This window comes from Anarhichas minor, unplaced genomic scaffold, assembly GCF_050575085.1.
Source record: "Anarhichas minor isolate MPS153535 unplaced genomic scaffold, ASM5057508v1 ptg000007l, whole genome shotgun sequence".
Classification (NCBI taxonomy): Eukaryota; Metazoa; Chordata; class Actinopteri; order Perciformes; family Anarhichadidae; genus Anarhichas; species Anarhichas minor.
In genome coordinates, this window is record NW_027466453.1 from 7,108,114 (window position 1) to 7,123,736 (window position 15,623).

Consider the following 15,623-nt stretch of genomic DNA (forward strand, 5'->3'; position numbering starts at 1 on the left):
TTTCATCTTTTTGTTAATACATATTTTTTTGTTTATTCATCCGTTGCCCTGATACTCTTCCCCTGGGTTATTTAATGTGTTACTCCTCTTATCCCTTAGACTTTAATAGGGGAACGTAACAAATATATTAACAACAAAAACAATGTTGGCAGTCTGTTGGCTATCATTTCTAAACAGCTTCTGTAAAATTCTCCCCGGACCAACATCTTGAAAAAGATTAATGTCAAAAATCTAGTCTTGCAGTGATGCCATCATAAGTGAGGTCCACTTCACGAGTGTAATATAGACATGAAATTTGTGTTTGTAAACTTCCCATAACCAGGCTGAATAAACTTCCTGATATTCACTAAGGAATGATGAGTATATTAGAGAATGGACAGTTGATGTCCTTGGACGGGCTCTTATGAACCAGTAGACTAATATTTGATGGAACCTCACGTTGCACAACACTGGCACATTTAATGGCTCTTATTTATCCAATTCAATTTCATGTCTCTGGTTTCTAACGTTGCCTGAAGTTGAACTTGAGTCCATCATGCCCCTTCAGTCTTCCCCCGTCTAACAAGTGGCTGAATATAAGCTACATTAGACCGGCATTATATATATATATATATATATATATATATATATATATATATATATATATATATATATAGCCTACGTTTTCGAATATATTTTAAGATGCATATTGTTCCAGTCTTGTTCTTTAAATGAGTTTATCATTATCAACTGCTTTACAGATTTTGGTCACATTTAAACCTCTCTGTGCCCCCTCTTCAGCCGCACTCCCCCTCCCTTAAGAATCAGTAACCTGCTCACCTGTCATCATCAGTCACTACAAGCCCAGATTGTTTGTTCCTTTGCTAGTTTGCCCCAGTTGCCATGTGCTGAGTACTTTGGTTTTCGAGCAACCTGAACCTGATTCTGACTCCTGTACCTGGAACTGGATCTGAACCTGCTGCCTTTCAACTTGTCAACCAATATCAGAACCTGCCTGTTCCCCTACACATACCTGCCCACCAACACTTGCATGTAAGCTAATTCATTTTCGAAAAAAACATTGTGTCATCTACCTGTTTCGTCTGCGTTTGGGTCCTTCCCCTGTTAATTATGTCTTGAAAATAATTATTACCATACGGGAAAAATCAAGAAGGAGTATTCCAAAACTAGGTATGCTGTAGGTTGTGGTGGGAAAAAAAACGATTTAATAGAACCGAGTGAGTCCTATAATACTGAAAAAGGAAACATTGAGAATAGAAGTTTGTCTTTGGAGTATTTATTCTCTGCACAGAGAAGGCTCCATCGTCATACAGAGTGCAGTGCAGTCTTGCAGGAGGATGAGCCAAGAGTAGTGCGTCTGTATAGCTTATAAAGGACAGGGTGTGATGCAGGAGTTCACACTCAAACATCTGGTCAACAGTTTCTAACTGCCCATTGACACCTCCAGTGACCTGAGTTCTGGGTTTATGCTGTTCTGTTCTGTTCCTCCAGAAACATTCTTCCTCTTCTCACGTGCATCTACATGAGGGGCGACGCTGATCAAAGACCAGATCCTGGTACTAATGCTGATCTTGACCCTGGACCTTTCCCTCTCTCTGCACTATGTTGCTGCCATGCTTTCATAGATTATTTGAACTATTGTAAAATTAAAAGTCACTGATTGAGTTTGATATCACAAAATGGATTATTTTTAACACAAACTATTAATGACTTTTTAATTTCATTTAATTATTTTCTATTTGTTTCACACTGTACATAATCACTCACTACATAATCAGGATGTTCAACAGCAAAATGTATTCTACATAAATCATCAGATCTTGTACAGCACCCCCACCCATTTCCTGTCTTGTTCGGTTGAGTGAGGCCTTGGTCCTTGCAAGGCAGGAAATGGGTGGGGGACTTCTGTTTTTTTTGTCAAGCTACAACAAACCACGACCCATATCCTGCCCTACGGAACGGCAACTCATATGCAAACATAGTACCTCCTATACAGAAGCACAGCTTCAAGTATAGAGCAGTCTGTTACAATAGTATTATTATACTGTTAAATGTATTAAAATAATGCAGTCCTCAATTATTTGACTCAAATGTAGCTTAACCAAGTCACGTCATATGTTACTTCAGTACACTTCAAGGAGATATACTACTGGAACCACGGCAGAAACGGCCAATGCTTATGACAGGGGCCAAATTTCTCCCTGCATCACTCTCGGTTACAACCTTGTCTTGTTCAATGCACTACAGTGTTGCTGGGAGTGTGACCCAGAGTGAGGTGCTAAGGGAGGATGGGAAGAGGTCATCTGTGAAATGGAACTGAATATTTCCAACCAAACTCAATACAAAGAGGGGCATGACCAAAACATATGTAAATAAATAAACACTCATCCATCATCTGCTATTTCAAGGTGTAATGGAAGCCCTCTCAATAAGGCCAAAACTGAATCTCTGAATGTAAGTTAGAGGTCCACTACTAAAATCTAATATTTAGCAATGCTGGACCTCCAAGACATTTTGAGGAGCAGAGACTTACAGAGTTTTGGAATCTTCTTTATTAAATGAATACAGATACCGATCCCAGCAGTATCAGGATCAGGTTGGTTGCTGAATAGGTTTTCACATACAAGGAATTGCCTTGGTATTTTATTTATAAAATTAAAAAGTACGAAAAAACAAAACAAGTACTGTACTGAGGTCAATGAGCATCAAAACAATTGCAAAATGCACCCTGTCTGAACAGAGCCTTAATATGTTTTAGACTTTGGTCATATTTAGACACCGTTAAATGATAGAACACAAAGCTACAGAATGTGGTTTTATAACTTTGACTAGTGGTCATAGAGCTCTGCACATTCTTAGTAAAAGTATAATTCACGTTTCCTTTGTAATAGTTGACGAACAGTAAAGGTCGCAAGGTCGGCGGTTCGATCCTTGGCTGCTACGTGTCCTATGCCGAAGTGTCCCTGAGCAAGACACTGAACCCCCTAACTGCTCCCCGGGTGCTTCTCAGCAGCCCACTGCCCCCAATAAGCTAGGGATGGGTTAAATGCAGAGGACAAATTTCGTATATGTGTATATGTATATGACAATAAACTTAAAACTTTAGCTTAATAATGATCACGATGGCAATTACATACCATTGTGACAACATTATTTTAAAGGGCTTTGTCCTGAGCTGTGCAGGATTATACCCAACAAAATGTAGACACAGGTGGTTGTGAATGGGTGAAGAGCAATGGCTTTCACTTTTGTTGTTTCTGATTTAAAACTAACATGCATACAGAATGTCATGATATAGAGCTGTCCTCTGTCAATTAACATGAACCGTTTTGTTGCAGCAGTGTTCAGTGTTGACAGTGGTTTGTGCTTCACTGTTTTTGGTTGAAACCAGAAACATCCTCAGCATGCGATAAACCTTTACACCATTTTCCTCGAAGTCACGTGGTTTAGTGTAAATCATGAGTTAGGGCAGTCGGACTTTCACTTTGACATTTCTCATCACTGAGTAACCATTGAAGTGCATGCAGAGTTTGACTGGAAGGCTTACTGACACGACAGCCACATCTTCACAGAGCAGGCAGAGGTAAGGGGACACAGAACAATAGTTTATACAAATGTAGTGTTTTTGTGTACACTTCTAATGAGCTAATAGGTTTTCTAACAGACATTGGGCCCCATTCACCAACCGTCAAATATTGTTTTACAATTATTTTCATTATTTTACAAAGTATTTTGGTCTTTTAAAAATAAATAAAAAGTCATGGCCGGAGGGGGCCCACAGGTGAACATGCATGAAGAATATCATGAGATAGAGCTGTCCTTTGACAATAAACGTAAAGCTTTATAGTCTGAACGTTTTGCTGCAGTGTTCAGTGTTGACAGTGGTTTGTGTTGAGTAAATGTTGTGTGCAATATTGTGTTATATAGCCAATTATATTTAATAGTAATTATTGTACAAGTAAAATCGTTATCTTCATATTTGTTCTCGTCTTCTAGAAAATCATTTTTCTTCTGTTTTAATTTGTTTAATTTATTAAATTTGTTTTTGTCCCTGACAATATTATATCATTATTATGATGTTGCTGTTATTAAATATTATTATAATTATTATCACTATTATTATAATTACTGTTATTATTATTAATAAAAACCCTTTTTATTTAATTTTACGTTATAAATTAAATTAATTGTTTTAAACACAACCTGGTAAACATACCACCCTGGAGCGGGTGGTATGGGGATGGAAGGCTGGGTCACCGTTAATATATCACAAATATATATATATATATATATATAACTGACAGATAAGCCCCACAAAAGAACAGGACCCCTCCCGAGTGTCTGGGAGCTGTTTTTTTTTTTTTAAAGGGCTCAAACCCGCACTGGGCTAGCCCCCTCCTCAAACAATCAATACAAAAGTAACAATTAAAAAAAACAATAAATAAACAAATTAAATAATATTTAACCCGGTTGACCCGGCCTGACTGATCCTACTGTCCTACTGTTCTGGAGCTCCCTGACGGTGCTCTGGTCGTGGTTTGCTGCCAGTGGACGGGGCGATACTGCCCCTGACTTTGTTTTCTTTTGTTACGTTAAAAGCACATTTTTACAGATGTTATTATTTTGTAATTTATGTAATTTGCCCTTTCATTTATGTACTTTCTTACGGTCTTTTCTTTAATTTCAAAAGGCTCAGGCACGCACACACAAACACACACACACACACACACACACACACACACACACACACACACACTCCAAAATCACACCGTTCTCCCATACACTGACTATATGATGATGGCTTGTATCTCACTGTTCTTGTCGTCCTCTTGTTTTTGTGTTTATGTATTGTCTCTTGTCTTGCAATAAAAAAAAAGTATATATATATATATATATATACATATATATATATTGTGTTATCAGTTACTTTTTGTCATCAATAGTTTAAAAGAAGGGCAGACGCCGAACTCTTCAGCTCAATACATCACGCCTAACATGTGAAGAGAAGGTATCTGAGGGAGAGACCTACTAATCATATTGTGATCTCTGTGTCAGTTAACAGGATTTGCAACAAGTCAGCACATCTACACAGACTAAGTAGAGCAACTGCAACACAAAGGTGAGTTTATTCAACATTGTTCTAGTTGTGTCTCTACATACATTTTTCTTTTTTTAGATTCAAATTTCCGATTTGAAGTTACTTACTTAAAAAAAATGAAGAACTTTTGATGCATCATATTTCCCAAATGCAAGATCAAAATTTAAGATTTGTCAGGGCCACTTCTAAACTGCTAAATGGCTCATTGACAAATAAGGCGTCTAAAAAGGTCATTTTTGAAATTATCTTCAAAATGGATGTAATGCATATTTTTGTGTCTGGAACAATGTGGTGAAAGAAGTCTAAGTTGTGAACCAACTTTTCATAGTGTTTTAAATAGTTTTTAACAGTATTTTTTAACTTCACATGCTAAAAAATGTCAGGTGGCGCAACCACATATTTATAAAAAAATATATATTTTCCTAATATTTATTCAAACTGAAATTTCTGACAAGTATCCCTTAGAGTGTCTACTGTGTCTAACACATCGTATTTTGTGGTTGTCTTTTATATATATATACAATAAATTATCATAATAGCGTTCTCTTGGCCAGATATTTAGTATATTTAACTTTTGATTTTACATTTAAACAGAGAAACATAATAATACAAATATACAAATGAATACATTCAATGCAATAGTTCTTCACATCATATTAAGCAAAAAAAATCACTTTAACCTATTATTTATTGCTTTAAATTCATATTTTACCTGGTATAACTGGAATGGGCAAAATCACAGTCGCTTCCGCCTGGGGTGTTGCAGCTTCTACCTCATTGTAGCAGCGTTTTGCACACACTCGATACATGACTTGTTGTCTGCTCCCATGTGTCGTGCTGATTTTGCTTTACTTGACAGTGGCATCCTTAATAGTTAAAAAATATTCATTAACATCATGAAGATAGTTTGAAAGTGTATAATATCGTTAACTTAACACTGTTAAACTTTTGAAAAAAATAGTAAATAATGTTAGAGCTTTAAATACAATATCATAGAGTGACATTCTCTGCAGTTGCACCACCTGACATTTGCAACTTATTTCAAATTAAACAGGCATCTACTAAGACACTAGCATTAGCTTTTGTTCTTGCTAACAACTTCATACATATACATTTTAAATAGAATAAAGACATTTATGATAAAATAACATTTTTCTAGTTTTACATTGATTGTACCGCCCTGACATGGAAAGTGAACCACTCTACCTATAAGTTGAAAGTAGCTGTTTTTATCAATATTCAAAAGAGATATAAAATTTTATTTAATTTTATTTCATAATAAAAGTCCCATCTTTACAGTTGTGCCACCCTGACATTTGAGAACATTCAAATTGCTGGACAAAAGTTTTTAAATTATCGCAACAGCTTAAAACTATTGGTATTTGTAAAAATGTGGTTTATTTGAATCGTTACAACAATAAAAGCATGCCATAGTATTTTATTTTTGAATTTATTATCATTTAAATACCTTTTTTAATAGTTTTCTTAGTCTGTTCATCTGCTAGGACAGGTGCACCGCCTGACATTTTCAGGGTTTGAGGTGCCAAAACATAAAATAATATATATTATTAGATTGTACTGAAAATGTATCAAAACTGGATAGGTTTTATAGAATGAAATTATATATGTCATCAATTGATACAATTATTTTAAAAGGAAATAGCGGACTCGGACACAAAACTATGCATGTCATGTCATTGACCCAAATACAGATTCTTCTGATGGTTTGTGGTGGGCTCGGGGTCATAAAATTGCAAAGTTATTTTCCGAAAAGATTGATTGATTTTGTTTCTAAAATAAAATACATGGCCCTCCAGCTTGAATGGTGACACACACACAGTATAGTTTATTATAGTAATTGTCTAACTGACTTTGTCTTACAACTCTATAAAGCATGACGAACCGATAAGATGGAGGTGGAAAACCAGGACAATGCAGCAGCTGGAAGAGGGTCTGAAGTCACATCTGTACCATCTGGGACGAATGAAAAGGGTAATTTAAAAGTTTATAAATAAACGTGAATGAATAATAAATAAAATGTTTTTTTTATGCTGACTATATGTATTCTGCTATTCCAACATGACCCTGTAGTGGAGGAGAGTGCAGCTGAAACCAAAGTAAAAGTAAGTCTCTTCACCTTTATTAGTTATCATTACTATACGACTGTATTTGTTCTTAAACAGTAATCCCATTTTTAGCTGCGACCGGCAGCTCTATAGCTGACTCTGTCAGTCGGTCTGTCCATCCACAAACACAGTTTTTGCCCTAGGAGACTATAATTTCCCATGGAAGTGTGTGTGTGTGAAGGTGTGTGTTTGTGTTCATGTCTATTGGCAAACAAAGGGTGTGGCAATGAGAGTGCCAGATAACAAAAAGGCGCATAACTTCTAAATGGATTCATCTACCATGACCAAACTCATGAACTGTTTTTGTCGTAGACTCTTGTGGGAGGCAGCATTGGTCTCAGCAAAGAGTTCCTCTCTCATTAGTGTGGGTTAGCCCTCCCCCTATACTTTAGCCATGCCCTCTTTCAGAACTGCACGACTGCTTTTATCAGTACCAACTTGCATTTTATCAATGATTGTTTTACTTTGCTTTCAATTTATGTTTTATTGTTTTCATAACTGGTACAACACTGTAAGTTATTGATCTTCAAGTTTTACATTTTGATGCAGTTTTCTTGTCTTTGGGTTTGAAATACACTCCTTATATCAAGATCACAAGAAAAATTGTAATCTCAGTCGGAATCTGGAGAATTGTTTTATTAAATCACATATTTTCTCAGTTTGATCTGGTGAATGAACCTGGTGAAGCTCAACACTCCGAGAATAATGATGAAAGCAGAGGAGCAGAGACGATTGCATTTCCAGAGCCATCTTGCATTTAGTGCATTTAGTGCATATTGTTTAGCCTTGCTTTTATTTTGGAGTTGTTGTCTGAATTGGTCTACTATTGTGTGTTCTTGATCTTCATGTTCGAAATGTCAATGAATCTAACCTGGTTAACTGATCCATCATCTCTCCATTTTATGGGGTCATACATATGTCGCCTTTTTCGCGGCCTCAAATTCATTGTTGTCAATGTAGACATGCAGAAATCGAGAGAGAAGCCTCGCGTTCTTTAGTACCTATTCTTCAGGGCGCGACAGCTGCACCTCAAGATGAAAATAGTTCAACTGTTGGAACTTAATGTCACACACAGCATGTAATGTGTCGAGGAATAACCAATTACAGCTGGCATATATCTTTTCTCATTCTACCGTAGATACATGAAGTTGAAGTGAAGTTAATCATTTTAGTGCAGGACTAATTGCAGCACACAGGTTTTGGTTGCTTAGTAATGGCTGGAGCGATAGTAGCGATGTTATGGCCAATCCATAACTAGTACAAATTTCTTTGAAGTCCCCCTGAGTCCCCAGTCGGTGGCCTTTCCAGGACACCACCCAGAGACTCAAAGAAGGCAGGCTACTCCGAGGTGCTGTTCGGTGCATAAGCACAAACAAAAGTCTGAGACTTCCTCTCAGTGATTTGCAGTCGCATACATGGGACCCTCTCGTTCCCTAGGGGGAACTCCAACACATCCTTTCACCCTCGGCAACTCCAGAAGAGGCTACAGTCCAGCCCCTGTTTATGAGTTTGGTTCCAGAACCAGTGCTATGTAGGACAATGCACCCAACTGTAATGCCTATTCCTGCTAGTGTTGGGCCCACAGGGCAATTGCTTTATGTAGATATTCCGAGCCCCATGTGTCAAGGCCTGGTCACCAAATGCTCACTGGCAAGCTCCCCTCCCAAGTCTTCCTCAAGAAGGGAGCACCGGTTTCCTTTTTGCGGGTGAGGTGCGACAACTCTTTTCTGGCCAATAAATGTAGGGTCAGTGAATCACTCTTGGTCTTGCCACTCCTATGGGACCACTTTTGCCTGGGAGACCCTACCAGGAGGTATTGACAACATAGCTACCATGGTCACTGGGGCCCACAAACCCTCCACAACGTTGAGATGACGATTCACTAGAAAGGTGGCTAACTGATGTTAAATTAAATTATTTGTTTTCTTAGTGTGATCCAGTGAAACGACCCGCTGATGTTGAACACTCAAAGAATGATGACAACACAACTGTGGGAGGAGAATCTGAAATCACGCCTGTACAATCTGCTGCCACTGAGAAAGGTAATATTTTAATGAATTGCAGGAAAAGGTCAATAACATACAAAATTGCTTACAGTGAACATTATCAATACAGAGAAAAACATATTAGTTTTAAAGTGCATTGCTTGTCTTATGCTTGATTATCTTATGATACAGTCCATTATTCTACGGCAGGTAATATGGATATGAGTGGAAACATGGATAAGGTAAGAAACTCCAAATTTAATATTTTTATTTACTTTACATCCCAATGTGATTATAATTTTCTTCAAACAATACGTGCTAATTTACTTATTTACAGAAGTCAGTGGAGATTTCTGAAGAGATCAACATGAAGAAACAATATCAAAGAGAAACTGAAGCATTGCTTGACAGACTTCAGCTTCAAGACAAACATCAACAGAAGTTGTCTCCAGCAGATTTTTTCAAAGTTGGTCCACCTGTGAAACAGGACGATGACACACCTGAGAAAGATATAGCTCATACTTTTATTCAGAAGTTGATGATGTTAGACTATAGAGCCAGATATATTCCTGTAAGAGAAAACAGTCCTGAGGTGAGCCACTCAAACCCTGTTGAAAAGTTTGATACTGATGACACAGAAGACGATGACCTTGATGCTCTTTACATCACCAATGTAGACTCTGATCAATCAAATATCAAGACTGACGTGCATCCAATGGATGTTCAAATGGCAGTATTTCACTGCTCAAACAGCTTTTTTAAGCAGAACATGATTACAAAGCTATCACAATGTCAGTACGCCTTACCTTTGCTTGTTCCTGACCCAGTAACAATGGATATTGACTGTCCTCTGTGGACATTCAGACAAATAAGAAAAACATGGAAGATAACTGAAATGAAAGATAATTCAAACATTGTCACCATGAAGAGTATGCCCATCTGCAAAGCTGAGACACCCATGGTGTCATTTCTCCGCCTGGGTTCACCATCTCTGTCTAAATCTGAGCTGATGAACACTTTGATCAACAATCGTCACAAAACCTTCTTCGACAGAAACTGCCCAGGTAGTACCAAGTCTCATCATCTGATGGATGGTGTGGCAGAGATTGCCTGGTACTGCCCTGCTGGAAAACCCAATGATGCCTTCACTGACTGCATTGCCTTCTGTAATCTTCATGGTGATGCGTTGTCAAATGTAAAACAGCGTGACATACTGACTGACAAATCTTCAGTCAATGTTGTACTTGTACCAACTCTGGAAAAAAATGATAAAAACAGTGCAGTGATCTCAGCCCTTCACAAGTCTACAAAGCCTCTCATTATTCTCATTGCTGATAGCGATGGTGGTGCTGTCCAGATGAAAAAGGGAAAATACAAAATGGGTTTAAACGACAAAAGCCAGTCAAAAGTTTCTGAAGAACTGAAAAAAATCATTGGAAAGATTTTGTCTGGACCACATGAAACCTTCCAGCTTGAATCCATGGCTGAAGTTTCTGGAGTCAAAGTGGATGAAGATGACAAAGCCTGCCAAAAAGGGAAATCTGCTGCAATGAAAATTGTGGACTTGCTTCAGGGGATGGATGTTTCAAAGATCAAAGATACATATCTCCCTTGTCAAGGCCAACTGTGGCATGAATGGTGCAAAATCAACAAAGACCTGTATCACCTCAAAGGAAACATTGAGAATGAGAAATGTGAAATACAACAGAAACTGATGCAAATACGACAAGAACAATGCAAAGTTTCCAGTGGTGAACCAATGAAGTTGTTCATTGAAAGCCTCTCATCTTTGTCAGCAACAGAAAAAGATTACTTCTTGAAATGGACTCAGATCTTAACAGATGCCCTCTCCACAGATGACCTCGGTTCAATTCTCCAAATCTATGATAAAAAGTGGGCTGAGGTCTTGGCCTTGAAGAAGAAGCATGACAAATCTGATCTGCTAAAAAAAAAGCAAACTGATCTTGATGAAATATCAACACAACTACAGTCAGCAACATTTGGCTTGGAGCACATCTTCAGAGAAATGGGACAGATCTATGAAGCTCATGCATCTCTGGAGAAACAACCAAAGAGGGGACAGACTGACTGGTCTAAATACCCCAAGCTGGCTGCAGAGCTGATGATATCAGGACACCCAGTGGAGCTGATGGATGGTGATGCAGGTCATGTACCTTTAACATGGATCTCTGGTCTTTTAGATGAAGCCATCAAGAAACTGGGTGACATGAGAGTCTTTGTTTTGTCAGTGTTGGGCGTACAAAGCAGCGGGAAATCAACAATGCTGAATGCCATGTTTGGGTTACAGTTTGCAGTGAGTGCTGGCAGGTGCACCAAGGGTGCCTTCATGCAGCTGGTCGAAGTGTCAGAGGAGATCAAGAAAGACTTTGAGTTTGACTATGTACTAGTGGTGGACACTGAAGGACTGCGTGCTCTTGAGCTGGAAGGTAATGCCACTCTTCACCACGACAATGAACTGGCAACATTTGTTGTTGGTCTGGGAAACATGACACTGATCAACATCTTTGGAGAGAATCCAGCTGAGATGCAAGATGTTCTGCAGATTGTTGTTCAGGCTTTCATGAGGATGAAGAAAATTAAACTTTCTCCAAGTTGTGTGTTTGTTCATCAGAATGTTACAGATATTGGTGCTGCAGAGAAAAACATGGATGGAAAGAGACGGCTGCAAGAAAAACTGGACAAGATGGCCCAACTAGCAGCCACAGAAGAGGTTTGTGATGCCGAGTGCTTCAGTGATGTCATTGCATTTGATGTGCAGAAAGATGTGAAATACTTTGCCCAGCTTTGGGAGGGAAGTCCACCTATGGCTCCTCCAAATCCAGGTTATAGTGAGAGTGTCCAAGAGCTGAAGACCACCATCCTCTCTAAAGCTAAACAGTCTGCTGGGATTACTCTCTCGCAGTTCAAAAGCAAAGTTCACGACCTGTGGAATGCCCTGATGAATGAGCAATTTGTTTTCAGTTTCAAAAACACATTTGAAATTGCAGTGTACAGAAAACTTGAGGTCCAGTATGGGAACTGGACCTGGACCCTGAGGAGCAACATGTTGACCATTGAGAACGGGCTTCATACCAAAATTAAAAATGAAAAACTTCACAAGGTCGAGCTCAATCATCTTCATCAAGAATCGAACAAAACCTATGATGAAATGAAACAAGCAATGGCAACATACTTTGATGATGACAGAGACAAAGACATGTTGGTTCAGTGGCGAGGCCGATTTGAAAGCAAAATCAAGGAGTTTCATGATGAACTATTGAGAGGAGTTCAAAGAAAACTGGATGAAGTCATCCAGCAGAAAAAGGCTTGTAAAAAGCTTGATGATGAGAAGACATTGTTTGAGAACAACCTGCTTCAAAAGAGCAAAGAACTCGCTCATCAGTTAAAGGACAAGGCAAACGATGAAGAAGAACTTAAAAAGCAGTTCAACTCTGTTTGGAGTGACTTGGTTACAGAACTAACTAAAGATATAAAACCTATTGAGGACATCAACTATGAAGAAGATCAATCAACTGTCCTCTACGAGCTTGGTTTTGAATGGTCTCTCACAAATGAATCCAAAATCAGTGGCAAATACAAACAAATAGCAGAGGTTGGTGATTACGTTCATTATGTATCTCTGACCAAGCACCACGATCATGAAAATGACATGGAAAGTGACACAAGAGGACAGAGAAACAGAGTCTTTGAATTTGTTTCAGAACAAACTACAAAAATTAAATATTCCTGGAAGGGATATTTTCAGCATGAAGAACAGGAACTGATCAGATCCCTCATTGACGATGTTGAAAAACAGTCCCTTGTTACAATTAAGAGCAAACCTGTTGCTACAAGAGGCTACAATCTAACTTACTTGCAAGAAGTGGCCAACGATGTAAAACAAAAGGTGACAGCATTTCAATCAAAGAGGAAATATGCTCTAAAGAAGGAGTTCACAGTTGATCTCTTGCTGTATGTATTTCACAGAGCAGAGAGATGGCTTTCAGAGTCCCACATGACATTCAAAGGGAACAATGATGCACACTCTTATGTAGAAAGCAAGAAAATGGATTATTACAACATTTTCAGAAGCTTCTGCAAAGGAAGCTCATCTGCTGTTGTGCTTGGACAACTGATCTGTGACAAGCTGAAGAGTTCCACTGTCGAGGCCGTCTGTAACAACACTGCCATTGATCTCGCTACAGAGATGAGGTGCAATTTCCCAGCATTCAATGGGAACAGGTCGAACTTGGAGAAACATGTGTTGAAGTCACTCGCAGAGAAAGAGGACTTTAATGGTTTTATCACCTACATCCGTCATCCAAGGAAGCAAGCAGAGACATACATAAGAGAAGAAGTAGAGAAATACATTTCTACAGGACAGGGAGAAGAGAAAGCACTGAATATACTCAAGAAAAATGTGGACGACATCAACACACTTGTTAGTCAAGCTTTATATGATGCAACAGAGAAAGTGAAAACCCACAGAGAGCCAGACATGTGGATGGACGAATTTTCCAGTTTGCTAAAAGATAAGCTAACATTCAATACCATCAGTTGTCAAAACTTCAGTGACTTGAAGAGTTTTGACTTCCTTAAAGAAGAGATAGAGAAAGGTCTTGTATCCATCATAAAGGAGTTGAGCAGCCTCCCACTGGATAACATGAAGAAATTCAGGATGAAGCCTGATGAAATCCTCATCGATCAGCTGTGTAACTGCTGCTGGGTAACTTGTCCATTCTGTGCAGCTGTTTGTACCAACACAGTAGAAAATCACAGTCCTGACAAACACAGTGTCCTTTTTCATCGCCCCTCTGGGATTAAGGGATTTCACACTCGAGGCACACAGGACCTGGTCATCAATTTCTGTACAACATTAGTTGCAAGTGATCGAAGGTTCTTTCCCAGTCATGATTCAGAAGACAGCATTCCTTTTAAAGAGTATCAAAGAGGTGGGGAGAAATATGCTTCATGGAAGATTACTCCTGATGAGTCTAAACTGACATACTGGAAATGGTTTGTATGTCGATTTCAAAAGCAACTGGAAGACCACCACAAACGAAAATTCCAGGGAAAAGGAAAAATTCCCAGTGAGTGGCGGAATCACCAAAAACAAGAAGCTATTGATAGTCTGGATGACAATTACCTGTGAGTGAATCAGAAACAACCAAGCTCTGCTCTAGTAACAGAAGACCAACGTGTCTTTATCTGTTCAAAAGAAATACGAGTTTTTGATTCGATTTGAAAATGCAACAATAGAGCTAATGATGATGAAGTCTTTCCAAAATCAATGAAACGGCACCTGTTGATAATCAACAATATAATCAATATATTTTAAATGATTTTACACATACAAAGTGAGTTGCTGTATAACATTAAGTAGTAAGGATTCCCGAAAGTGTCCTGAAGCAAAGAACACAACGTCTTCATAATTACAAATGACGTGTCTGTTAGAAATGACTGTAAAAAGGATCAGACACATCAGAATTCAACGTAGTTCATAATCTTTTACTTTATTTTTCAAGATGATGTAGGTGTATGATGTTTTTTCTTTGAATATTTAAAAGAAAAAGTTATTCAAAGTAGTAATGAAGGAATGTTTAGGTTCTAATATATTTTGGAAACATTTTAACTCCTCAAGAAAACTAAATACAAGATAAGATTTTGACTTTTATGATTTTACTTTTATGTGAAAATCTCAAACAGACATGAAACTGTTCTAGGTTGTATGCTTTTCTAAAGATATATTGATCAGTGAGTCAAATGAGAAGGATATTTGTCATTCATCCAAAGAGTTGTATCTTTTAAAACAAGATGTGTGAATTGTTGTGTTGTCAGAAGTGTATATAATTTAATTCATTCAAAATCTGAAATGGCAGCCATTAGTGGATTTAATTTAGATTTTTACAGATCTCATTGATAAACATCAAGTTAATCAATTAATTAATTAATGAATGAAGAGTTGTCAGAGTTGACATACTATGCTTACAAAATGTAATGTACAAAAAAATGTTAACCATTTTTTACATATATATATATTACTGTTAGTTATTCTGCTCATCTTGGAATTGGTTTTGTCATTTTGCTTAGAATCTGTCATTGCTACAGTATATTGATTTCCATAATTACTAACAGAAATATCAGTCTTATTTTCTTTTACTGTAATAAATATAACCTTCATGCAGTCATTGGAGTTCAAGCCTTTTCTGTTATTATTAAGTAAATTAAGAGGACCAGATTTATTCTTGACACAGATTTAATTTACATAACCCAGATTTAATTTAATATTTATTCTTACTCTCATTCCTGAGATCAACAGTTTAAGTTAGTTCTAGCTATATATAGTCAACTTAACCTATTTATGTTTAATATCCTTTTTGTAGTCAATGAATGCAGGATAACCACCGTTCCACC

General features: G+C 37.8%; 1 protein-coding gene across 1 annotated transcript; it reads left to right on the forward strand.

Annotated features, from left to right (window-relative positions):
* The first annotated feature begins 1,929 nt into the window (after positions 1-1,929).
* Positions 1,930-15,397, forward strand: LOC142942250 (interferon-induced very large GTPase 1-like). The gene is made up of 7 exons (XM_076084509.1): positions 1,930-3,583; positions 5,063-5,119; positions 6,992-7,090; positions 7,190-7,221; positions 9,155-9,266; positions 9,420-9,451; positions 9,547-15,397. Exons 3-7 carry the CDS (start codon positions 7,009-7,011, stop codon positions 14,359-14,361), a joined length of 5,073 nt encoding a protein of 1,690 aa, XP_075940624.1. The 5' UTR covers positions 1,930-3,583; positions 5,063-5,119; positions 6,992-7,008; the 3' UTR covers positions 14,362-15,397.
* Positions 15,398-15,623: the final 226 nt, after the last annotated feature.

What these genes read in the sequence shown, in the direction of transcription:
- LOC142942250 (XM_076084509.1), top strand. Translation starts at nt 7,009, where the DNA reads ATGGAGGTGGAAAACCAGGACAATGCAGCAGCTGGAAGAGGGTCTGAA. An exon ending in ATCTGGGACGAATGAAAAGG is followed by an intron (nt 7,091 to 7,189) that starts GTAATTTAAAAG and finishes ATGACCCTGTAG; the next exon opens with TGGAGGAGAGTGCAGCTGAA. An exon ending in TGAGTGGAAACATGGATAAG is followed by an intron (nt 9,452 to 9,546) that starts GTAAGAAACTCC and finishes ACTTATTTACAG; the next exon opens with AAGTCAGTGGAGATTTCTGA.